A 23588-nucleotide genomic window follows, 5' to 3' on the forward strand; every position below is an offset into this window, starting at 1 on the left:
GGTTTTGATTTGTTTCCCTGATGACAAGTGACTTGGAACATTTCTTCATGTGTCTGTTGGCCGCATGTATATCTTCTTTGGAGAAATGTCTGTTCATGTCTTCTGCCCATTTCTTAACTGGATTATTTGTTTTTTGGGTGTTGAGTTTGGTAAGTTTTTTATAGATCTTGGATACTAGCCCTTTATCTGGTATATATCATTTTGCAGATATCTTCTCCCATTCTGTTAGGCTGCCTTTTAGTTTTGTAGACTGTTTCCTTTTCTGTGCAAAGCCTTTTATCTTGATGAAGTCTCAATAGTTCATTTTTGCTTTTTTTCCATTGCCTCCAGTGACACATCTAATAAGACATTGCTGTGGCCAAGGTCAAAGAGGTTTCTGGTATACCTGGGTGGTTCAGCAGTTGAGTGTCTGCCTTCAGCTCAGGGTGTGATCCCAGGATCTGGGATTGAGTTCCACACTGGGCTCCTGTGGGGAACCTGCTTCTCCCTATGCCTATGTTTCTGCCTCTCTCTCTCTCCCCCTCTCTCTGTGTCACTCATGAATAGATGAATAAATCTTAGGAGAAAAAAGAGGTTTCTGCCTATGTTCTTCCCTAGAATTTTTGATGATTTCCTATTTCACATTAAGGTCTCTCATCCATTTTGAGTTTATCTTTGTGTATGGTGTGAAAAAAATGGTCCAGTTTCATTCTTCTGCATGTAGCTGTCCAGTTTTCACAATACCATTTATTGAAAAGACTGTCTTTTTTCCAGTGGATATTCTTTCCTGCTTTGTTGAAGATGAGTGGACCATAGAGTTGAGGGCCCATTTCTAGGTTCTGTATTCTGTTCCATTGATCTATGTGTCTGTTTTTGTGCCAGGCCCATACTGTTTTGATGATCACAGCTTTGTAATACAGCTTGAAATCTGGCATTGTGATGCCTTTGTGATACAGCTTTGGTTTTCTGTTTCAACAGTCTTTTGGCTATTTGGAGTCTTTTCTGGTTCCATACAAATTTTAGGATTGTTTGTTTCAGCTCTGTGAAAAATGCTGGTGGTAATTTGATACAGATTGCATTAAATGTGTAGATTACTTTGTATAGTATAGATTTTTAAAAAATATTTGATTTATTTATTCATGAGAGACACAGAAAGAGAGGCAGAGACACAGGCAGAGGGAGAAGCAGACTCCCTGCAGGGAGCCCAATGCGGGACTTGATCCCAGGACCTGGGAACCACAACCTGAGCTGAAGGCAGATGCTCAACCACTAAGCCACCCAGGTGTCCCGGGATAGTATAGATATTTTAACAATATTTGTTCTTTCTATCCATGAACATGGAATACTTTTCCCTTTCTTTGTGCCCTCTTCAATTTCTTTCATCGGTGTTCTGTAGTTTCCAGGGCACAGATCTTTTACTACTTAAGTTATATTTATTCCTAGGTATCTTATTGTTTTTGGTGCTATTGCAAATGGGATCGATTTCTTGATTTCTTTTTCTGCTGCTGTGTTATTGGTGTACAGAAATACAACAGATTTCTGCACATTGACTTTATATCCTATGACTTCGCTGAATTCCTGTATGAGTTCTAGTAATTTTTGGTGGAGTCTTTTAGACTTTCTACATAGAGTATCATGTCACCTGCAAATAGTGAAAGTTTGACTTCTTCCTTGCCAATTTGGATGCCTTTTATTTCTTTTTCTTGTCTGATTGCTGAGGCTAGGACTTCTGTGATTATGTTAAATATTAATGGCGGGAATGGACATCCTCGTCTTGTTTCTGACCATAGGGGAAAGGCTCTCAGTTTTTCCCCATTTAAGATGATATTAGCTATGAGTCTTTTGTAGATGGCTTTTATGATGTTGAGGTGTGTTCCATCTTCCCTACTTTGCTGAGGATTTTTATCAGGAAAGGATACTATATTTTGTCAAATGCTTTTTCTGCATCTATTGGGAAGATCATATGATTCTTATTCTTTCTTTTATTAATATGGTGTATCACACTGATAGATTTGTGAATATTGAAGCACGTGTGCAGCCCAGGAATAAATCCCCTTGATCCTGGTGAAAAATTATTTTAATGTACTGTTGGATTTTATTTGCTAGTGTGTTATAGAGAATTTTTTAATCTATGTTCACCAAGGATATTAGTCTGTAATTCTCTTTTTTTAGTGGGGTCTTTTACTGGTTTTGGGATCAAAGTAATGCTGACCTATAGAATGAGTTTGGAAGTTTTCCTTCCATTTCCATTTTTTGAATATGAGTTTGAGAGGAATAGGTATTCTGTTCAAATTTTCTATTTCTTCCTATTTCAGTTTTGGTAGTTTGTAAGTTTCTAGGAATTTGTCCATTTCTTCCAGATTGTCTAGTTTGTTAGCATACAATTTTTCATAATATTCTCTCATTGTATTCACCAGAGGTGTTTCTGATCTCTCCTCTTTCCTTCCTGATTTTATCTATTGGGTCCTTTCTCCTTTATTTTTTATAAGTCTGGCTAGGAGTTTATCAATTTTATTTCTTTTAAAGAACCAGCTCAATCTGTTCAAATTTTTGTTTGTTTGTTTCTCTATTGTTTTTTCTTGCTCTAATCTTTATTATTTCCCTTCTTCTGCTGGGTTTATGCTTTATTTGTTGTTCCCTTTCTAGGTCCTTTAGGTGTAAAGTTAGGTATTTGAGACTTCTCTTGCTTCTTGAGGTAGGCCTATATCGCAATATACTTCCCTCTTAGGACTACTTTTGCTGTATTCTGAAAGTTTTGGATTGTTATGCTTTGTTTGTTTGTTTCCATGTATTTTCTAAATTTTTCTTTAATTTCCTGGATGACCCATTCATTCTTTAGTAGGATACTCTTTAACCTCCATGTGTTCATGGTCTTTCCAAATTTTTTTCTTGTGGTTGACTCCCAAGTTTCATAGTGTTGTGGTCTGATAACATGCATGGTATGATCTCAGTCTTTCTGAACTTACTGAGGGCTGGTTTGCGACCTAGTATGGGATCTATTCTGGAGAATGTCCCATCTGCACTGGAAAAGAATGTGTATTCTGCTCTTTTAGGATGAAATGTGCCACTTGACCACCTTTGGGCTGGGGCATCCCCCCGCCCCCACCCATTTTTCATAGTAGTGGACTTCCAGAAGTTCCCATTCTGCACTGTGCCACTTCTGATACTTTGTGGTGGCCTCCACAAGCTTCCCTCCCAACCTGTATCCTCAGCTAAGACCCTCCCACCCCAGGTGATCTCCAACCTTCCAAAAGGTAGTGGCTTTCCTACTTGTAGACTTACAGATTTTATTCTCTCAGAATTCCAATGGACTCCTCGGGTGTTCAGAGTAACTTGATAGCTGCCTGGCTATGTTGAGAGAGGAGACAAGCTGGGGACCCCCTGCTCCTCTGGCATCTTAACTCCTCCTCTGAAGCTCCTGCTGTGAACACTTCTTGAGGGCTCCCACCAGGCACTGAAGGGGGCTTGGTTTACTAAAAGCCCTTCAGATTTCTGGGTCTTATGGCAGGGTTCCTCATGTGGCATGTCTGGGGTGGTGCAGAATGTGCATTTCTAGCAATGCTCAGGTGATGCTGCTGCTGCTGGTCTGAGAAACACATCTGAGAAGAACTGTCCTAAAGCAGCCTTTCCTGTGCTGAGAGGACCTGAGTGTCTCCAGGCAGACAGTGCTCTGCCTGGTACTAGGTCTGGGGTCAGTGAGTGGCATTGTACCATGCCAGGGCAATCTGCAGGGCTCCAAGACAAGAGGGGGACCTCCACAGCACTCCTAAAGACACAGGCCTTGATCTTATTTCAGAATAATGTTGAAAATGCATCCATGGGATGCCTGGGAGGTTCAGTGGGTTAAGCATTTGCCCCCAGCTCAGGTCATGATCTCAGGGTCCTGAGATTGAGCCCCACATCAGGCTCCCTGTTCAGTGGGGAGTCTTCTTCTCCCTCTCCCTCTGCCCTTCCCCCACTTGTACACACACTCTCTCATCACTTGCTTCACTCTCTTTCTCAAATAAATAAATAAAATATTTTAAAAATGCATTAATGTGTCAAAAAAGTTTGTTTCCATAAAGTGGCTCAATTTATCAAGAAATAGATATTCAAAAAAAAAAAAGAAAAAGAAATAGATATTCACATGCCAATCCTTAGAATGACTTCTCTCCATTTTTTTTGATCAACAGACTTTAACAATCAATAAGCATTTTGTTTGCTTGTTTGTTTATCACAGAGAAAATCACTGATTCATAGGAAGAATGGGGAAAGATAGGAGGAACAGGGTGGAGCCGGGGGGCTTCTTGGATAGTTTACCCAACTGCCCTCTGCAGAAATCATTATAAACACTCCTGTCACTCCCTACTGGGCTCTACAAATCTATTTTAGTCTGGAGGTCTGAATCTGGAGCCCTTGCCCTGATTCCCTTCACTGCCCCCATTATACTCACACTCGATATTTGCTTGGGTGTCTCTTCTGCCATGAGGCCTTTCTTGAGCCACCCTCCTGTGCCCTTGCCCCATCCACACAGTAGGTAAAATCCTTCTTAATGGAGGATCACAGAGCACCATGTTCTTTATGGTTTTTATCATAGTTGTATTTCATACTTACTTGATTAATACATATTTCCCCAACCAGACCACGAGCTCCAGGAGAGTAATAAGGTTTTCCACTTCATTGCATCCACAGTGTCTACTGAAGTTCCTAACTTAGCATAGGTGCCCAGTTACTATTTACTGCATGCATGGATGGATGGATGGAAGGATGGATGGACGGTTGGATGGACGGTTGGATGGGCAGATAGATGGATGCAAGGAAGGATGGATAGATGGATGGATGGATGGACGGATGGGTAGATGGGCAGATGGATGGATGGGTGGACACATGGGCAGATGGATGGATGGATGGAAAATGAATGGTGCAGAGACTGATTCAGAGAGGGGTGTCCTAGGAGAAAACAATCATCAGCCCTCCTTGCACCTGCAGCAACTGGTCATTCTCTCCTCAAATCACTTAACTTGCTAAATTTTAATCATTTTGCCTCCATTGTAGGATGGAAGTTCTTCAAAGGTAAAGAGCAAGTTCTTCTAATTCATCTCGACATCTCAGCTGCCTGACCTTTACCAGACACTGACTAAATGTCTGGGGATGGCAGTGTTTAGGAAAGCAGAAGGGACCTAGTCCTAAGCTCAGTGGGCCCTAAGTTTCCTGGGGAGTGTCTGCCTTCCTTGTGAGTGCTCTGCCTCCCTATATTTCCCCAGCTTCCCCAAATTGCGATAGTCTCACATTAAACCTTAAGAAAGGCAGGCCCCTGGATCCCTGGGTGGCTCAGTGGTTTAGTGGCTGCCTTCGGCTCGGGGCATGATCCTGGAGTCCCAGGATCGAGTCCCACTTCGGGTTCCCTGCGTGGAGCCTGCTTCTCCCTCTGCCTGGGTCTCTGCCTCTCTCTGTGTGTGTGTCTCTCATGAATAAATAAATAAAATCTTAAAAAAAAAAAAAAGGCAGGCCCCAAGAGCCACAAGGTACACAGCAGAACTCAATCTTCCTTGCTCCCGAGCTAGCACTCTTCCCATTTTGTATCCAAATAGTGCTCCCAGCAGGGGAGAGTGTGAGGAGCTCCAGGTCCCAGCAGGGGAGAGTGTAAGGGGCTGTGGACCCCACCAGGGGAAGCTGGCCTGTCACATGAGGCCGAAAAACCCCACCAGGGCTCCTGCTCACATGGCCTGGGCAGTTACTTCTAAATCCCGAATTTAGTCATTCTACAAACAAACAAAACAGTGAGTGAACCACATTCATCGAAAAATATGGGCAAGAAAAAGGAATAACTTAAATGGACACTCTTTGTGTGGGGAAAGCCTAAACTTATACCAGAAGACAAAACATACTACATAATTATGTCTGTTGAAAATTTCTTTTTTATTTTAAACAGTACAGATGCTTCCTAACACATCTTGCAAATATAACACACTTTATTTTCTTTGCCTGAATTTCTGTGAATGAGATGTCCCAGTATGACCAAGATAGCTCATGGCAGCTCTAATGCTCTGTGAGCCCCTGAGCAGGTTAAGGGTAGGCCATGCCAGGGCTGGGACCAGAGCAAGGGGAGGAAGGAGCACATCTCCACATCCTTGAGAGGCCTGCAGTCTAGCGGGATATTTTCTTTATTTTGGAGGTCTCCGTGTTAGCATACTTCCAATTTATAAGATATAGTCTATATTTTCAGAAAAGAGCCTGTCTACCCACAGTGAAATGAACAATGAAAGCAATTCTCTAGGTGAGACAAGGCTAGAGTAGGACCTTTTGTCTCAGAGAACCAGGTGATTTATGAAAGAATGATGCTGTGGCCTTAGATTGTTGTCATAGATATTTTAATTCTTTGATATTTTTGGAAGACCTGCAATGTTTGAATACAAAAAGAGACAGGATCTCTGCATCTTCTAGAGCATGTGAAAAAAATTCTTCTTTGTGAGCAGCGCTGGAATTGTCAACAGTGAGAACTAAAATGAACCCACGGGTCACATCTGCTGTCCTCGGCACTGGGCTCTGTCTCTCATGTGGAGTGACTTAGATCCAGTGTCTGTAGGAAGTGGGGTGTGGACATTCAAGTAGCCTCAGTGCAAAACCACAATACCTTTAGTACAGATATTTCCCTTTGGCTTTTGCCTGTTCATGGTACCATGTGCTTCCCGTAAATTCCATTTTCATACTATTTTATACTTTTTAATAAAGATGATTCATTAATTACATAACTGTGACTTAGTTCTATGCCTTTTAAAAGACTCCTTATAAATATATTTAAACATTATGTTAACTCTCTTTGACACACCAGATGTCCTGTTTGTGTTATGGGAAACACTGTCAACTGCTGCTCCTGTGTGTCACGCAAGAGTTAGGTGATCCTTAGAGATACTGAATTCCAGAACTTTATAACTTCCTGTGGTTCCAGCCACATACAGCTGTACGGACACCGCCTATTCAAAGATAAGTTACTGAAGCTTGTTCACAGAACTAAGCTTTGCCCCAATGTCCCCGCCCCCAACACCTGGTATCACTGGAAGTATCATCGCCGTGCTCTCCAGGGTTTAAATAACAGTATTTAGAAGACACTTAACACCACAACAGGGAGTTTGCTGGCATGACACGGACAATCCGCTTACTCCAGATGTTATACTCAAACTGGATGGGCCCATTGAAAAAATAGATATAACCTGCAAGGAAAAGACCAAAAAGAAAGTTTCAGAGTCTGAAAACACTAAGAGTTTACTCCAGCTCACATGAAAAGTACAACCTGTGAGATCCCATGGTTTTTTAATGTGCCAACATTTGTGTCTAAAACCCTACTCATGTCTTAACATATTGCTTATAGTTGGGGGGGGGCAGTACGAGTTTCCTAGGTCTCCTGAATCGTCACCCTGAAATAGTTGTCATCTTACCACGAGTCCTAGTTTTGATGCCACATGTTGATGTTAGTTATTTAAGTTTGGAAAAATGTCCCTTTTCATTATTAAAGCAAAAATGACTATATAGTTACAGTACTCATCTGTCTTTCTATATAAATGACTCCCCACTCTACCTCTGATTTAAGTTATGGCAATAATCTTTGCCTCTTGACATCATTAAGCGTAATTCAAGACCATGTTGGGGCACCCGACTGGCTCAGTCAGTTGGGCATCTGACTCTTGATTTCAGCTCAGGTCATGATCTCAGGGTCATGAGATGGAGTCCTAAGACCCGCTTCTTTCTGTGCTCTGCAGGGAGTCTACCTGAGGTTCTGTCTCTCCCTCTGCCACCCCCCACTCTCCCTTTCTAAAATAAATAAATAATTAAAACCTTAAAAAATAATTAGGATAGTGTTTAAAGTTTGGCATCTCTTATTTGTAGAATTAGCAATCATTTGAGCAACATCATCATTTATTCTAAGTGTATTATATTTTGTTTGCTGCCTATGTAACTAATTTCTTAACTGCCATATATTTATTAGTACCTCTAAGTCCTGTGTAAAAGTGCTTTATAAGGGAAATGATTTTGAGGGGCTACAGAAACCCCCCATTGAGGTTAATGTGATGGAACTTGTTACCGTTTTTCTCATAGACGGCATCCACTTTATCACCAATCCCTGGGAAGTCCTCTTCTATCAGCCTGGGGTAGTCTTTATCCATGATCTGGTTAGTATCATCATAGCTATGTAGTAAGAAAAAGAAACTCTTAAGTAGGCTGTATTTCTTAGAAATTATCTTAGAAATGATACAGTGTGATCATGACACCTTTCAAAATTGACAAGAGTTGTAAAATGTTAAGTCCATTTAAAATATCTGGTAACTTTTTCAAATTAGGAATTATGACACTGAGTGCACAGTGGGTGCTTGCTAAGCATTTATTGACTTGCCTAAATGTTATCTCTGTAGAGAGAGTTACAAGCTCACTTCCATTTCACAAATTGCATATCTGCTATAAAAGTGTATTATTAGGAAGTGTTCTTAGACCCAAATCAATACATGTTTGTTCATTGAACAACTAAATACTGATCTCTCACCACAGGTGAGACAACTTGCTAAGTGCAGAAATGGATGCAAGAATATTTGACGTATAATTTCTGGACTAAAAAGTTATCAGGGCATAGGGTGGTTCTGAAGCTGGGAAGGGGAGCATGGCTCTCTTGGCTCTCTCCTCCCATAGCTTCAGTTCTATAGTCCACCCCCCTGCACACAGGCACACCCTAGCCAACCAAACACATCCTGAAATTAGCCTAGAACAGCCTCCCATCATGTACTACTATTACTGATGAGAGTTTCTGACCCTTGAGATATGTTCCAAAAGGTAAAAGGCAAGAACCACTGAACTGTGGAGAAAGGTAAGACATGTATACATGGCAACAGTAAGCAATGGAAGCCAAGCGACATGACCAGGAGATGTAAAGTATCATGAGAGCCTGTAAGAAGAGACATGGTTGGGAATGGGGTGATCCAAAAGACTTGGAGGTTCAATGGTCTTTCCAGGTACTCTGAACAGGAAGTAGAATTTCAAGAGGGGGAGATGCTGGGAAAGACCTTCCAGTCACATGAGGGGATAAAGGTACAGTGTATTTGGGATCTAGGAAGTCATACACCCTCACCGAACCATGCACCTGTATAGGGCATGGGGACTGGAGCAGCAGGAGAACTTGGTTGTAGTATTCAGGCGGTAGTGAATGTCATTGTCAGAAATAAGGAAGTCAAATGGCAAAGATGACTATAAAGGAATGTGTGTATGGGTGTGTGCACACGTGCACAGATGGAGTTTCTATTGTAAACATTTCGAGTATGAGATTCGTATGAGATATTCTCATATGGCTCTGGGCTCTGGTGTCAGAGCTGCCCTCATAACTACATATTTTCCTAATATTCCAGCTTCACCTGTCCTTCAAAAGGGGGCTGTGGCCCAACAGCTTCCGGCAACCTCTCTGGGGGATGAGCAGACACTGGAAGTGGTGGCCTTCTCTCTCTCTATCTCTCCCTCTCTGTCTCTCTCTCTGTCTTTTCCTGCACCTACTTTGTTGTCCTCTCCGGCCACAGAAGGTGGGGCCACGTGTAAATTAGGAGGGATGACAAGAAAGAGGACTCAAGAGCAGGCCAGGTGAGTAGGAAGATGTCAAGGTCAAAGCAATGGGTTAGCAGGGCTGACGTACACCAAATAGCCAGAAAAGAAGACTGGCTCTGAAGAAGGGAGCACTGGATGTGTGTTCTTGCCTGTTCAAGCACCTGTCTGAGAACTTGCCTCCAGGGGCTGACACGGAACAGACATCCATGACTGGTTTGCCATTGTACGTAACACATTAGAGACTTAAACCAGTGAGAGTCACATGGGACTTGCTCGGCCTACGTGACACAGGTGATGTGCCGGGAAAGACAGCGGCCATACCTCCAGACCTGGTTTCCCGAGAAGAAGAGCGTCTTCCCCGTGTCCTCAAAGTGAACAGCTGCACTTATCTTCTTAACCTCTTTTGGAAATCCCAGTTCAGATATTTTTTGGGGATAACCTTCCAGAATGTCATAACCATTAAGAGCCCAATATTTTCTGCCTAGAATAAGTAAAAGAATGGTTTTATTATCCAAGGGAATATATCAGGACTCACATTGTGTAGATACTTGCTTTAACAAAGAAAGACTCATTTTATACATTTAGAAATAAATTAGTGTTTGCAGTCAACATGTTTATGAAGCATAGAAATATGAGCATTGTTCAAACAAAAATTAGGATTTAAGATGCTGATATCCTAATTATGAGTATAATTACAAACCAAATATCATACTTAGTCAACTTATTACCTCCTAATGTTAATCTGGAGCTGAGTGAAAAGTATACTAAAATTTCTTCATGAATAAGCAGTATAGGTGTAACAGTAAATTAGACTGAAAACTCAAATTTTATTCCAGATAGAAAGTGACTTTATGATAGCATTAATTATAATAGTCAAACACCAGAAATAATGCCAGTAGAATGCTATGTAGTCATCATGAATTAGGATCATGAAGATGGAGTAGCAGTTTGGAGAACTGTCCATAATTTTATGTCAAAGGAACAAGTAAAATATGAAAATGTATACACAACATTAATATGAATATTTTAAAATACATATTACATATAGTGAAGGACTAACAAAAAAAGTGAGGAAATGAAATAAATTGATGTTTCACAAGGGGGAGAATTATGGATACTATTTTTTCAACTTTTCAAAAGGTACATTGTCATAATGTTTGCTCAGCAAATGATTTTTAAGAGGAAATAAGAAAAAACTGACATGATTGCTAATGAAAAAAAATAGTAGCTTTGTAATGACAAGTAATAATGCAGACTTTTTACTTGTCAAATTCAGAGACATTTTGTGGAAAGTTTCCAGGTATGTTCTGCTTTCTATTTTGTTATGCTTGGTTCTTAATTGAGGTATTTTTCAGAAGTGGTCACTTTGCTAAGACTCTGGCAGCATCAAGTTCACCCCTGCCTGCCCTGGACATGAGGGAGGCCTTGCTAGGGAAAGGCTCACCTCTGAAGATGAAGATAAGGTCGCGGGAGGGGTGCTCATATGCAGCATCGATACGGTTGGGAAGTTCCGGCCAAAAGGATTTTGTTAAAAACAGCTCCGCATCCACCTGCTGAGGATGCAATCGCCAGAAGAATCTAACACACAAGTAAAAATACAGAGTTTGCAGTCATATTTTTGAAGTGCAAATACTATCCATCCTACTAGCCACCTGTCTCCACATCCACACGGGTAAGTTAGAGCAATCATACCCTATCACTCCTTCCCACGTCCTATTCAGTGCAAGGGGGACAAGCTCTTGCTATCCCAACTCTAGCCTAAAGTAGTAAGGTTTAAAGTCTCATGGAATCTTTGAAGGCCTCTAGGCCTTTGTGAGTTGAGGCCATGCTTTGTTCCATTTGGCATATCTTGCAAATGTACCAGGCACTGGGTTGGGTTCTGGTAAAAAAAACAGGAGTTACCAAAAGTAGGTCTTCCAAGATTTCATGGCCCAGGGAAACAGATACAGGAGAAAACACCTGAGATACAGTGTAATCAGAGTTCTAATGGAGCAGGGGGTAGGGATGCTGTTGGCACACAGATAAGGGATCAAGTCATTGATGAATGAGTAAGTGAACAAATGAACAAATAAACATATTAGAACAATGTAGGAGTGAAAAATTCATATTTCATTTTTCCTAACCCACAGGTTTAGATTGTAAAGCACTCATTCTCTCAAATTCCCACATATATTACTGGAACAAAAGTCTTTCTGTACCAAAAGGAATTCATGTGGATGCTGTAACAACTTACTGATATGGTCATTGATTTCGATACTTGTGTTTTTAAATAAATAAATTGGATTTTTATATTCATTTGGTTATCTTTATAACAAAGAATACAACCAAAGTTGTAAAGAGAAGCTGCATCATGCCAAGATTACCGGGTGAAAAGTAAAGTGTTTATGCATCAGTGATTTATTTCATCTGGAACATGTAAAAACACAAACAAATACCAAACTACCCAAAGATCTATTATTTTCACCATTAACTTCACCTTTGGAAATGTGACTGCATGGTTGGAAATTTGCAGACAGAACTTTACAAATGTCTATGACATGCAGATTGTGTAAAATAATATGAAGAGTACCTGTCTTTAAAGATCATTGTTTCTCCTCGGAGGCTGGTGATGGCATCAAGGGATAAGGAGGGATCACATTTGTCTGGTGTTTTGGGATGTCTGGGGTTGGGGTCTTCATCTCCTGGGCCTGCAGTCATGAAACAAATGTGAAAAGGGTATGGGGTTGGCCTCCCTGATGCCTCGACCCTGCTAATGGGTCCCCTCCAGGGAGGACAGGAAATTGTCAGCTTCTACAACAGGATCCAAACCCCATGTAATCCTACTTCCTTCCTCTAGTGTTATCAAGCTCTTGGGGGTGGACCTATTCCTCCCACGTTCATCCTCAAGACCCTTTGAGATTCTTCTCAACTACAGATTTGGGTTTCTTGAGGTTGGTGATAGAAATGGGGAGTGGGAATGTGAGCAAGACTCAGAGGAAACCTGCCCCATGCTTGGCACAAGCTGTGGGCAGGTTGCTCTCGAGAGACACATTCCTCTTCAGGCCATTTCTGGTGGCACATCATCCCTGAGGGAGTCCTCACCTTTGCTCTATCTCTTGCCTCTTTTACCAAATAGCAAAAGTCTGCCATTTTGCCTCACCAATTTACCCCAGTACCACCGCTATCGGAACCAGCCAGGCCTTAGCAACCTTGACGTGCCTTGCCACGAGTTTGTAGCTTTCCACTGGCTCACATGAGTAAAAAATTCTGAGCTACCTTTTCTCCACCTAGTTCATATTAGTTCTATCATCAAGTCCCTTGGTCACAATACTGTAGAAATAACAAGAAACACAAAACATTTGCCCAAATCTACACTTGCTGCTATAGTAGATTTCAGTCCAGAGGGAAATGTGATGGGCCCAGGGGCATGAGTAAGGTTTCTGAGCTCGGTGCTCTAGAAGTGTTTGCACTGATGACTTTAACTATATTAGTGGCAGGCAATTTTGCTGGTTTGGGGTGAGGTCTAATTATTTGGTAAATATTATTGAAAATTTGGAAGAAAAAAACAGAAGAGATTCTTAAAATGGTCATTGTAGATATTGAGTAAAAGTTACTACAGGCCACTTAAACAGTTTCTACTGTGGCAAACTGATGTAGTTGAAGGAATATCCAGAATTTATAAAAGCTGATGAAGACCACACCTTCACTCTCAACCATGGGACTAGAGCTATACTAGGTAAGATCTACATGGTGTGGTTTCTTCATTGGTCAAATGGGGAAGAAAATATCTTCCTTCCTTATGTCAGAGGTGTTTTGAGGGAATCAAACATATCTTACAAGGTATAAAATACAAATATGAATCTGCAAAATTTTTGGAGAATAGAATATTTTCTACTTGAGCAGGTAGTCTGATTCAGAAAGAAAAAATGGGCATGTCTTCTCAGGTTTTAATAACAGAACCAGAGGGACACCTGGGCAGCGTCTGCCTTCAGCCCAGGGCGTGATCCTTGGAGTCCCAGGATTCAGTCCCACATCAGACTGCCTGCTTGGGGCCTGCTTCTCTTTCTGCCAATGTCTCTGCCTCTCCCTCTCTCCCTCTCTGTGTGTGTCTCTCATGAATAAATAAAGAATATCTTTTTAAAAAAATAACAGAACCAGAACAGCAATATGGTAATGATAAATTCACTAATAAATTTGAAAAATAAATGTATATATCTATTCTGTTTCTAGTCTGATAAATTAAGAGTTACCATAGAGAGACTGGATCCCTTGCACATCATCATCGGGAAGCATAAAGTGGCTTTTGCCCGTGTAGGTGTAGATGGGAAACATGAGTGCTCCCGGGTCCTTGGAGTGGTCAAGACCTAAGGAGTGGCCGAACTCATGGGCAGCGACAAGGAACAAGTTGTAGCCTGTAAGAGAACAAAGCAACGATGAGAAGGCAAGGCAGTGACCAGCTAATGGAGGGAATGCTATTTTCCTCACCTCTCTCTCTTTCTTGGCGATTTCACTATTTTTTAATTAATATTCAATATTCAGTTGCTTGAAGGAAGATTCAAAACACTGATTTAATCCTGATAAATAGTTTCATGTTCTCTTTGATTCTAGCTGCCTACATAATTAGAATATTAATAGGTTGCTCTCAGATAATTAGAAATCAATGAGGATCTAATGGGAGACACTAGTAATCCTGATGTTTTCTCAGGTCAGGTGAGGGAAGTGGTCAGTGGAGGCCAAAAGAGGACTCCTGGGAAGCCATACAGGGTGGTCCTACCAGGGGTGTTTCTAGAACATCATCTGAACAAGAGGCATCATGCAAAGGGATGATGACCAGGTATGGAGCATGTACTAAATAGGGTCTCTGGGAATCTACTTGGGAACAAATCCCAACCAAATGATCCTTTTCAGAATATTCTAGACTCTAAAATTTAAAAAAATAGAAACTCTGGAAATGATTAGCCAACTTTCCTCCATTTTAGAAGACTACTGTGTTGCTGTATTTACATTATTTCCTCTAGTCATTCTTTCTACACATTTCTAAGCCTCCTAATACTGCTATTTCAAGTTGAAGGAGAAAAAGATAAAAGCTTTAAAAAAGAAAACACATGGAAGCTGGATTCAGTGGTTTCACTTTGACCTTAGACACCACTTGCTATCACAGCCCACACCTGGAGAAAATGCATAACTAACTTAGTGAATGATGGAGACCATAAGAGAAATCAGAGCTCACATAATCTAAGTGACAAGCAAGTCTTCATTGAAATGACTAGTGAAAGATTCCATTCTTGGCCTTCCACTGAAAAATCAATCATGGTTTGTTTGTGAATATATTCATTCATTTCAATTAAATATCTCAAATCCAGAATTTATGCAGGAGCCTAAAACTGAGGTTTACTATGGCTCTATCTTAACAATACTGATGTTATTCTTTCTTCCTAAAATCATTCTTACCTGTGTAATATTCAGAACATAAATATATAATCTCTCACCTTTTCTTCCAAAGACACATCGAGGGCATTGGAACCAAGGCATTGGTCAGCCAAGCCCAGAAAAACAATTCTTCTGTTTAAATGAAGAACAAAAATTAGCTATCTATGAAGACTACCTCTAACTGTCACAACCAAGGGTCAGTAAAGCTCCAGAGTTACATCCTGGTTAGAACAATCTGGCTTTTCTTCCTAAATTAATATTCCCAATTCTTTTGAGCTTTGAGGATTCAAATACTGACTGAATTCATTCAAAACTGAGTTTCATTTTGCTTTTGCAAATATAATCTGGTCTGTCTCATGCTATTTGGAGTAAGACACCATCTAGCTTTGTCGGAATGATATTTAAAAATCAGTGACATAGACACATCTGAAACAAGGAACTCATATAACAGAGAACAGAAAACTGATTGCACTTGTGCCGTTAATATTTCTGTCGAGGAAACAAAACCTATTTCAACTCATCTATGATCTGCCTATTCAGCCCTAATAGTTTTTAGATGTGTATGTGTAATAAACTATACCTCCTCAACACATCAAAGTGTAATCCACAGTAACAACCCCTTGATTGACAGAAGAACATGTTGGTCCTAATTCAAGTTAGTTAGTATCCCTCAAGCCACTAAATGAAACTGCTCACTTTTAATGTTTCACATAAGTTTGTAGAAAAGTCACTTGTAGAGACTAATGAGTATAAGATCAACTTTTAATTTTTTTGAAAAATACAATCAGTTGGCAAATAAAATTTACAGTATGCTTCTTAACTTCTTATCCATGGGATCACTATCTAACCTAATGTAGAAATTATGAAACATACCTTTATAAGAAACATTACCTTTGGAACTACTTGTCCAAGTTTCATCATCATCAAAATGGGCATCTCCTCCATAATTTGGCCCAGGAGGAAAAGCATGAGCCAGAAGACCAGAAGGTCCATCAAATGGATAGAAGTCCCCATGCTCTACACACAAAAGCAAGAGTTAAGAATCTAATTATATCCATTAGTGTCTGGCACAAATGCTTGGTGAATCCTGTAAAAAGTAATAAATGACTGAAAGAAGGTATAAAAGAATGGAGAAAATTAGGGAGCGGAATGTAAAAAAAAATGAGTCTGCATCATTACCTTTAGTTCCAAAAGAGATCATGATATCTGCAGTGCCGTCATGAAGTCTGGTAAAATTCAGAGGTGTCACATCTGACCAAACTTTGAAAGCTTTTTTGAATGCCTTTTCAACTTCAGAATGAGTCAGATCAGGGGTATAGTTCACAATCCTATTCAACAGAGAAAATTTCAATTACATTTTTGGAAGGAGAAAGCTATTTGAGAATATATTTTCTTGGAATACTGCTTTTCAACTCAAAAATTCAATGGCTCCTCTAAAAGTTCTACTGGCTGTCCATTGTTTCAAAGTACTTATTAATTATGATGTCATACAAAGATAACAAAATGAGTTCAATCAGACATTTGAGTATCTCCAAATATCTGATCACTTAGAATCTTGCATTTAAAATATTCAGATATTTAATGAAACTTACATACAAGTTTGGAATTGTATCACTATGACCTAAATGAAATAGCTTTGTCAAGTTCCTAGAAAGAGCAGGACTCTACATTTTTAAGCACTCCTAATAAGTATGCCTCATGTAGTACATTTGCAAATTTTATTATACCTACTTTTGTTTTTTATTTTATTTCTTTTCTAAAAAAAATACTTGAGACTTCCAGTAAAAAATAATGCTGGGTTAACGTAACAATAATAGCTGTCATGAGGCATTCTCACCAATAGTATTAAAATTATTACTTGAATTATTTAATTTCTAGTTTAATATTTAAAGTCTACCTTTAAAAAATGGGACCAAACATGTTCTGTCATCTATAGCTTGTGTTGAAAATCAGGCATTTAATACTATTTTCAAAACTAAGAAATATTAAAGAAAGATAGCCTCTGATCTACCTGTAGGTTAGGTTCGTTTTGGACCACTTGAGAGTTCGGGGGAAAACATTGTACTCGCCCACATCAGGGACCCCACATCTTGGTTTCTTCATGATGTCCAAGGTATTATCATCAAGTTTGCCAGTGACCTCTAAGCCGAAGAAGGACTGCATTTCTCGAAGCCTGTCAGCCACTGAGCCTGCTGCAGACTTCTTCAGGATTCCAGCAGGATTCAGGGGATAGTAGTAGGATTTCAGGTAGCGCTGAAAAAGAGACCAGAATGGCCTACTTTTAAAAGAAAAAAGGCATTGGTGAGATGTAACACCCCATTGGGATTAGCAAGATACTCTACCTCTGCAAGCTGGAAGTCTTCCTCAGACAGATCATCATCACCATCGCTGGGAAGGGGCAGGGACCAGCACTGAGTCCAGCTCAAGCAGAGGAAGGCAGCCAGGATGCCTGGGAGCATCTTGGTGGTTGTGCCTGGAGCCTGCTGTCTCTCCCAGACAAGCACCTTTACTTTTATAGACCTGCAGTGGTGACTCATCCTTTATGGACAAGTTCCCGCTTCCTAGTCTATTGAAGGTAAACATGCTTACATGGCGACTTTTTTTTTTTTCCTCCCAAGAAAGTGTGGTTTGTGGTAGAATTTGAGGGAAATATAAAATGAGGGCATCTCTCATTTCAGCGGGGTCTCAAAAACCATCTGGCAAAATAAACAGCCTCAGCATATTTATGGATACTGTGGGAAGAAGCAGAGAGTAGTAATATTTCACTTCACTGGGCAAAAATATTTTTCCCTCTGTAGAAAAGCAGCTACTTTTATTCTTTTCAGACAAGAGTATCAAGACGATGCTCTCACTTCCTTAAAGAGATACTTAGTCCTGCTTCTAGAATATCTAGAACCTGGTGACTTCTGAACATCATTTTCCCTAGAGCAATTACAGAAGGAGACATGAGTACCTGAGGGCCAAACAATTGGGGCAAGCCCGAGATTGGAGGCTCAGATACTAGGGCACACCCACAGGGCCCTGGTGTGACTCTCGATACACATGGAATCCTTCATGGATTCCCCACAGGTTCAGGAAGGGGTAGGAGCCTATATGGAATACAATATAATGGCTAGCACATACCCGGGGATTACTAGGCTTAAAAGGCATGATCTCGTTAAATCTGTACAGTAGCCTAAGCAGGAGGCTTGCTACTGGAAGGCTTGTTTTCATTTGACATAAGAATAATCTGAGCACAGAGAAATTAAATACTAACCTCTAATAAAAGGTCAAAAGTTAATAAATGATACTGTCAGCATTTGACTCCAAGCCAGTAGACTTAAGACTTCATCTTTTTAACCACCATCCAGTATGGCTTCTACCCCATTAATTCTCAGAAATTTTCTCAAAAATGGAGCTGCTTTGTTCCCACACCCCTGGAAGTACCAGGAAAACTAGGGTCTAGGTAAGCTCTTGGCCAACTTCAAGTTTCTTAATTTTGACTTTTAAGAAGTTTGAATAGTAGATGTACCTGAGTTCCAAAAACTCAGGAAAATCATCCACGAGGGGCGTCCAGTCTGTTACAGAACATCCCACATTTAGTACCAGGAAATCAGAATGCCATCTTTGGTCCAGCATAGATGTAAATGGATAGAAAATACAAGTCATGATCTTCAGATTGAATGACTGAAAATGAAGTTAATTTAAGTGATCAGGAATCAGAGAGCAGCTCAGGTCCGGAACACAAGAAGACAAGGACAGGAGTGGAGCACAGGTTAGGGTGGGTAGGGAGGGGGCATTCCACATCTGAGTGACGTGCTGTCACCTGAGTTGGCCAGAGCCTCAGACGGAACCAGACAAGCTTATGAAATGTAAGCTATCGGCGGAGGACAATTATTACACCTTGTCCAAAAACAGATCCTTACAATAAATATTTCCAATGAGTTCGAGATTAGAGTTGGGCTCAACCAGCAACACAAAACAATAATTTGTTTTAAAACTCTTTCACAAACAGCAGTTGATTTTAGATTAAATGATAATAACCAAAAAGTTTGATTCATCTACTGAGCTTATAGGAAATTAGTTCATTCTAAATTATTTGTTTTTACCAATATAATTTCATAATCTTCTAAAGTATTTTAGATTTTTAAAGTTTTTTTTTTTTAGATTAGTCTCATCAGATTTTGAAAAAGTTCAGAAACAAATGACATTTTATTTAATGTTTGGAAGTAGGAGAGATGAATCAAATAGGTTCACTGTACTGGTAGGTTCTCACGTATTTGTAGACATGTTACCACTTTAAGCTACAATTTTTTAAAAAGCCACTTTAGTTATTGTCAATGAATATTGATCAGGCATCAACTATGTGGGACACCATGTGGATCACTATGAAGATGGGGTGAAGCATAGTGCCTTTTTTGTAGGATGATTACAATATTATCTCCCCAGAAAGACGCATTTTTAATGAGCAGTGAAATAAATGTCACTGTGAAATAATGCTTATTATCAAACCGCATTAGTGTTTTGTCAGCTTCTCATATCACCTAAGCACACCCACAGTGCAAAATAAAAAATAAAAAACTGGACAGGTCAGTGAGAACACGCTGTTCACATTCTGTAGTGTTCTGAGCAAGGTAAATAAAAGTTGTTCAGAAGATTAAAATAGAAATTGATTCCTTCAGAAAATAATGGGACTGCTTGTCTGTAGCAACTGCTCATGGAGTAGCAAGCTTAGCTGGCGATCAGGATGTGTCATCACATGGAAATGTGATGGCAAATCACTTGTCAACACAAGCCCTTCTCTTGGGCTGTTAATTATTAGGAGGAAAGCCAGGTTTTGTGGCTGCCACTGCTGAAATGGTTTGTGGTTTCGAGCGACACCTCTCACACAATGAGGCCGTGCGGGTCTTTACAGACTGTCCCAACAAGCCTCCCAGCTCACTGGGCAGAAATGAAAACCTGTAGAATGAGCAAACAAAACTGGGCAAACTTAGCAGTGGTATCTCCTGCTGATTCACACATAAGCAACCCGGGCTTTTTAGAATATACGTCATCTTCTGTTTCTCAGTCCAAAACATCACCCAGGAGAGAATCAGGATTGTCCATGACCAACCCCTGAGTAAAGTATAGGGGGGTTCCAGACCAGGAAAAATAGGAACAAAGGCCATGGGAGTTGGATTACAATTATGAAAATTAAGTAAGTCAAAGAAACTTTCAGGTAAGAATTTTGGCTTTGGTTTAGAGTGTTGTAAATGAACGTTGACCATAACAAACACTTAGTATCTTGATTTTTCTAAAAGCTAGGTGATCTGACAGTGCAAGTGCAGAAGTAATGATTTTTGTAAACATCCTCTGATGGTCCCTTTGTTCTTCTGTCTGGTTTCCCCCAGAGCCCCAAGGAAGGGGTTCCATGCCCTTAAAGAGAAGCACTACCCTAGAATAGAAGTTCTCGATCACACCGACATGCTAGAATAAAGGGCAAGAGTGCCCCACTGACTCACTTGTGCACAGCCATGGCATGACCCCAGGTCAGGTGCAGGGCGCACAGGGACTCACATCAGAAGCTGGCCAGGCAGCAGGCCAGCGGTTTAGGAGAGCACTTGCTTTCACGCCTGAATTTCATGCTTTACACACATGGCTATGTTCATCTTGTGCGGATCCCTAAAGAAAGAAATAGAATCTGCAAGAAAAAAGGAAATTCTTTTTAATTCTTACCTGAGTATGGTATCTGAAAGTCAAGACTTAATTTTCTGGGCTTGCTTAAAAAAAAAAAAAAAAGATTTTATTTTTTTATTTTAGAGAGAATTGAGCAAGAGTGAGGGGAGGGGCAGAGGGAGAGGGAAACTCAAGTGGGTTCCACTCGGAGCACGGAGCCCAACACGGGGCTCAATCCCACGACCCTGAGATCACGACTTCAGCTAAAACCAAGATTTGGACGCTTTACCAACTGAGCCACCCAGGCTCCTCCTGGGCTCACTTTCTAATGAACTGTAATTTTATTGTGCTTTGTTAAAAAGAGTGTTACTGGATGTCCACCTCTGCCAGATTTAACCAGAACTGAGAAAGAAAACAAGCAGGCATAGAACGCCAATTCTAGCCCATCCCTGTCCAAATGTCTTTGAAAAGGGAAAAATCTGGGATGGTTGGCAGTGAATAGTGGAAATGAAAACAAACTAGAGAAATGGGACCTTTGTAATTTTAACAAGCAATTGCAATATATTTAAAGTTCCCTAATATTTAAACAAATGAAACAAAGAGTCTATTTTTAAAGCAGCCTGGCCTCACCTTGTTACCCTCATTCACTAAAGTAAAAGTTATTATATATTCTTAATAAATTTTCTGATTTAGCGCAACCCCGGTGGCTCAGTGGTTTAGCACCGCCTTCAGCCCAGGGTGTGATCCTGGAGACCCGGGATTGAGTCCCACGTCAGGCTCCCTGCATGGAGCCTGCTTCTCTCTCTGCCTACGTCTCTGCCTTTCTCTGTGTGTCTCTCATGAATAAATAAATAAATCTTAAAAAAAAAAAAAGGAGTCTGTTTCTTAAAAAAAAATTCTGATTTACAAACTAATATACAAAAAGTAATAAACTTCTTGCATAATGACTGGAAGATGAGAAACCTAGAAGGAAAGAATTATCATAATACCCCCCAAAATTTTATTTATTTGTTTATTTTAAGATTTTATTTATTCATAGAGACAGAGGGAGAGAGGGGCAGAGACACAGGCAGAGGAAGAAGCAGGCTCCATCAGGAAGCCTGACGTGGGACTCGATCCCGGGTCTCCAGGATCACACCCGGCTGCAGGCAGCACTAAACCGCTGCGCCACCAGGGCTGCCCCCAAAATTTTTTAGATAATCCACACATACATTCTCTTTTTAAAAAAATTATTTATTTATTTGTTTGTTTGTTTGTTTATTTATTTATTTATTTATTTATTTATTTATTTATTTATTAAAGCTAGAGAGTGAGTGTACCCATGCAGGAGTGCACACACAGGGATGAGGTGGTGCAGAGGGAGATGGAAAGAGAGAGAATCCCAAGCAGACTCCCTGCCAAGCACAGAGCCCGATGCAGGGCTCAACCTTACCACCCTGAGATCATGACCTGAGCTGAAACCAAGAGTTGGACACTCAACAGACTGAGCCGCCCAGGTGCCCTCTCAACGTATATATTCTGAAAGTTGACTTATTTAGACGATAGTCAATCTTAAAGGTTTTATAAAATGTACTCTCTGGAATAGAAAAACAGGCCATGTTGCTAGTATGTTGCATCTGCTTTATTTTCAATTCCAGGAAAGCCATGTTGAACGAATTTGAGGTACCATGTTCCATAGTTTGCTCTTCTTCACTAAATCTGTCATAAAACTGAGAATGAACTCAAAACTGCACAAAATATATCTTAATAATACTAAGTGTTAAAGAGGTTAACTTTTAAAATTTTTCTATAAGCTCCAGTTAGATAATTTCAGAAAATTGTAGACAGGAATTCGCTGCAACCACGAACTGCCAACGGACTCCCTGGTCAGTCCAGCTAAGGGCGGATTTCCACCTCCACCTGCAGGGAAGAAGGCAGCTGTTCCCAGGTACAGACCACAGGCAGCATCCAGGCCTCGAGGGTCTCCTGGGAATTCATCCATCAACACTATGTGAGAGCCCCCAGCTTTTTTCCCGTCAATGACGAGGCAAAGAAAGGCCTTATTCTTGGCACAAAAACTATGACGAAGCAAACATGTGTAAAATGAGGAATATTATAAGCCTACATGTACACAGCAAAGAAACCGATTCGGGCTACTGCCTCCGGGTGGGGTTTGTTTCTCTTCTTTGTCCAGGGATTCCACTTTTGCCTGAGCCTATGGAGACCATTCAGAGAGTGAGAGCACAGGCCCTGGCATCAGTTACCACAGCCGAAACCCCAACCCCGCCGCTTATGAGCTCCCTCACATATGCAGTTTGATCTCACTAATAGAGCAGTGAACAAAACACAGCAGAACCCGGGTCCTTGAGCAGCTGACAATCTAGTAGGGTGAGAGAGAGAATTAGAGAGATAATTAGATAATGAGAGAGAAAAATAGAGCAGGAAAGAGGGGTCAAGGAGGTATGTTGCAGTTTATTTGGAGTGGCAGGGAAGCGCTCATGGAGAAAGTGACTCTTGAGTAGGGATCCAAGGGAAATGAAGGTGGGAGTCATCAAGCAGGAAGAGGAGCAAGGGCAAAGGCCCTGAGGTAAGCATCTGTGTGGCGCATTTGGAGAAAGCAGCAAGAAGGCCAGTGTGGCTGGAGCAGAGTGAGATGACAAGTTATTGAATCTTAACTAGACAAATGGGATCGTCCCAGTACCTGTCTTTCAGGCCATATGATGAGCACACGACATGATGATGGAAGAGCCCTGTAGCAGTGCCTGGCACACAGTAAGCACTTGAGATAGCAACTCAGTTCCCGGTGAGTAGTCTGCACAGTGCCCAGCAAAGTCCCAGGGCTCAGCACCCTGTAGGCATGGGGGCCATTGCAGCAACAGTGTCCATGGGGTGAGGGCTAAGCCGAGCCAAGGCTTTTCCCAGACCCTTCCACTGTGTAGGTCTCAGGAAGGCCTTGGGCCCAAACTCTGACTTAGGTGTCTGCTACACTAATATTAACAATAGGAGGAAGGGGAGAGGGGCATTTCTAT

General features: G+C 40.8%; 1 protein-coding gene across 1 annotated transcript; it reads right to left on the reverse strand.

Moving 5' to 3' along the window:
• Nucleotides 1–6312: 6312 nt before the first annotated feature.
• Nucleotides 6313–17449, reverse strand: MMP13 (matrix metallopeptidase 13). Its single transcript, XM_072821760.1, has 10 exons — nucleotides 17289–17449; nucleotides 16958–17199; nucleotides 16126–16274; nucleotides 15838–15963; nucleotides 13767–13928; nucleotides 12107–12224; nucleotides 10982–11115; nucleotides 9859–10018; nucleotides 8039–8142; nucleotides 6313–7169 (listed from the first exon to the last, which is right to left on the reverse strand). Exons 1-10 carry the CDS (start codon nucleotides 17403–17405, stop codon nucleotides 7069–7071), a joined length of 1413 nt encoding a protein of 470 aa, XP_072677861.1. The 5' UTR covers nucleotides 17406–17449; the 3' UTR covers nucleotides 6313–7068.
• Between the last annotated feature and the right edge of the window lie 6139 nt (nucleotides 17450–23588).

Source organism: Canis lupus, chromosome 3 (genome assembly GCF_048164855.1).
Source record: "Canis lupus baileyi chromosome 3, mCanLup2.hap1, whole genome shotgun sequence".
Classification (NCBI taxonomy): Eukaryota; Metazoa; Chordata; class Mammalia; order Carnivora; family Canidae; genus Canis; species Canis lupus.

Excerpts from the sequence above, each read along its gene's own strand:
- MMP13 (XM_072821760.1), bottom strand. The coding sequence starts at position 17,405 with ATGCTCCCAGGCATCCTGGCTGCCTTCCTCTGCTTGAGCTGGACTCAG. Across the intron at positions 11,116-12,106 it reads ACAATGATCTTTAAAGACAG|ATTCTTCTGGCGATTGCATC; the intron begins GTACTCTTCATA and ends CTTGTGTGTTAG. Across the intron at positions 10,019-10,981 it reads CCTTATCTTCATCTTCAGAG|GCAGAAAATATTGGGCTCTT; the intron begins GTGAGCCTTTCC and ends TACTTATTCTAG.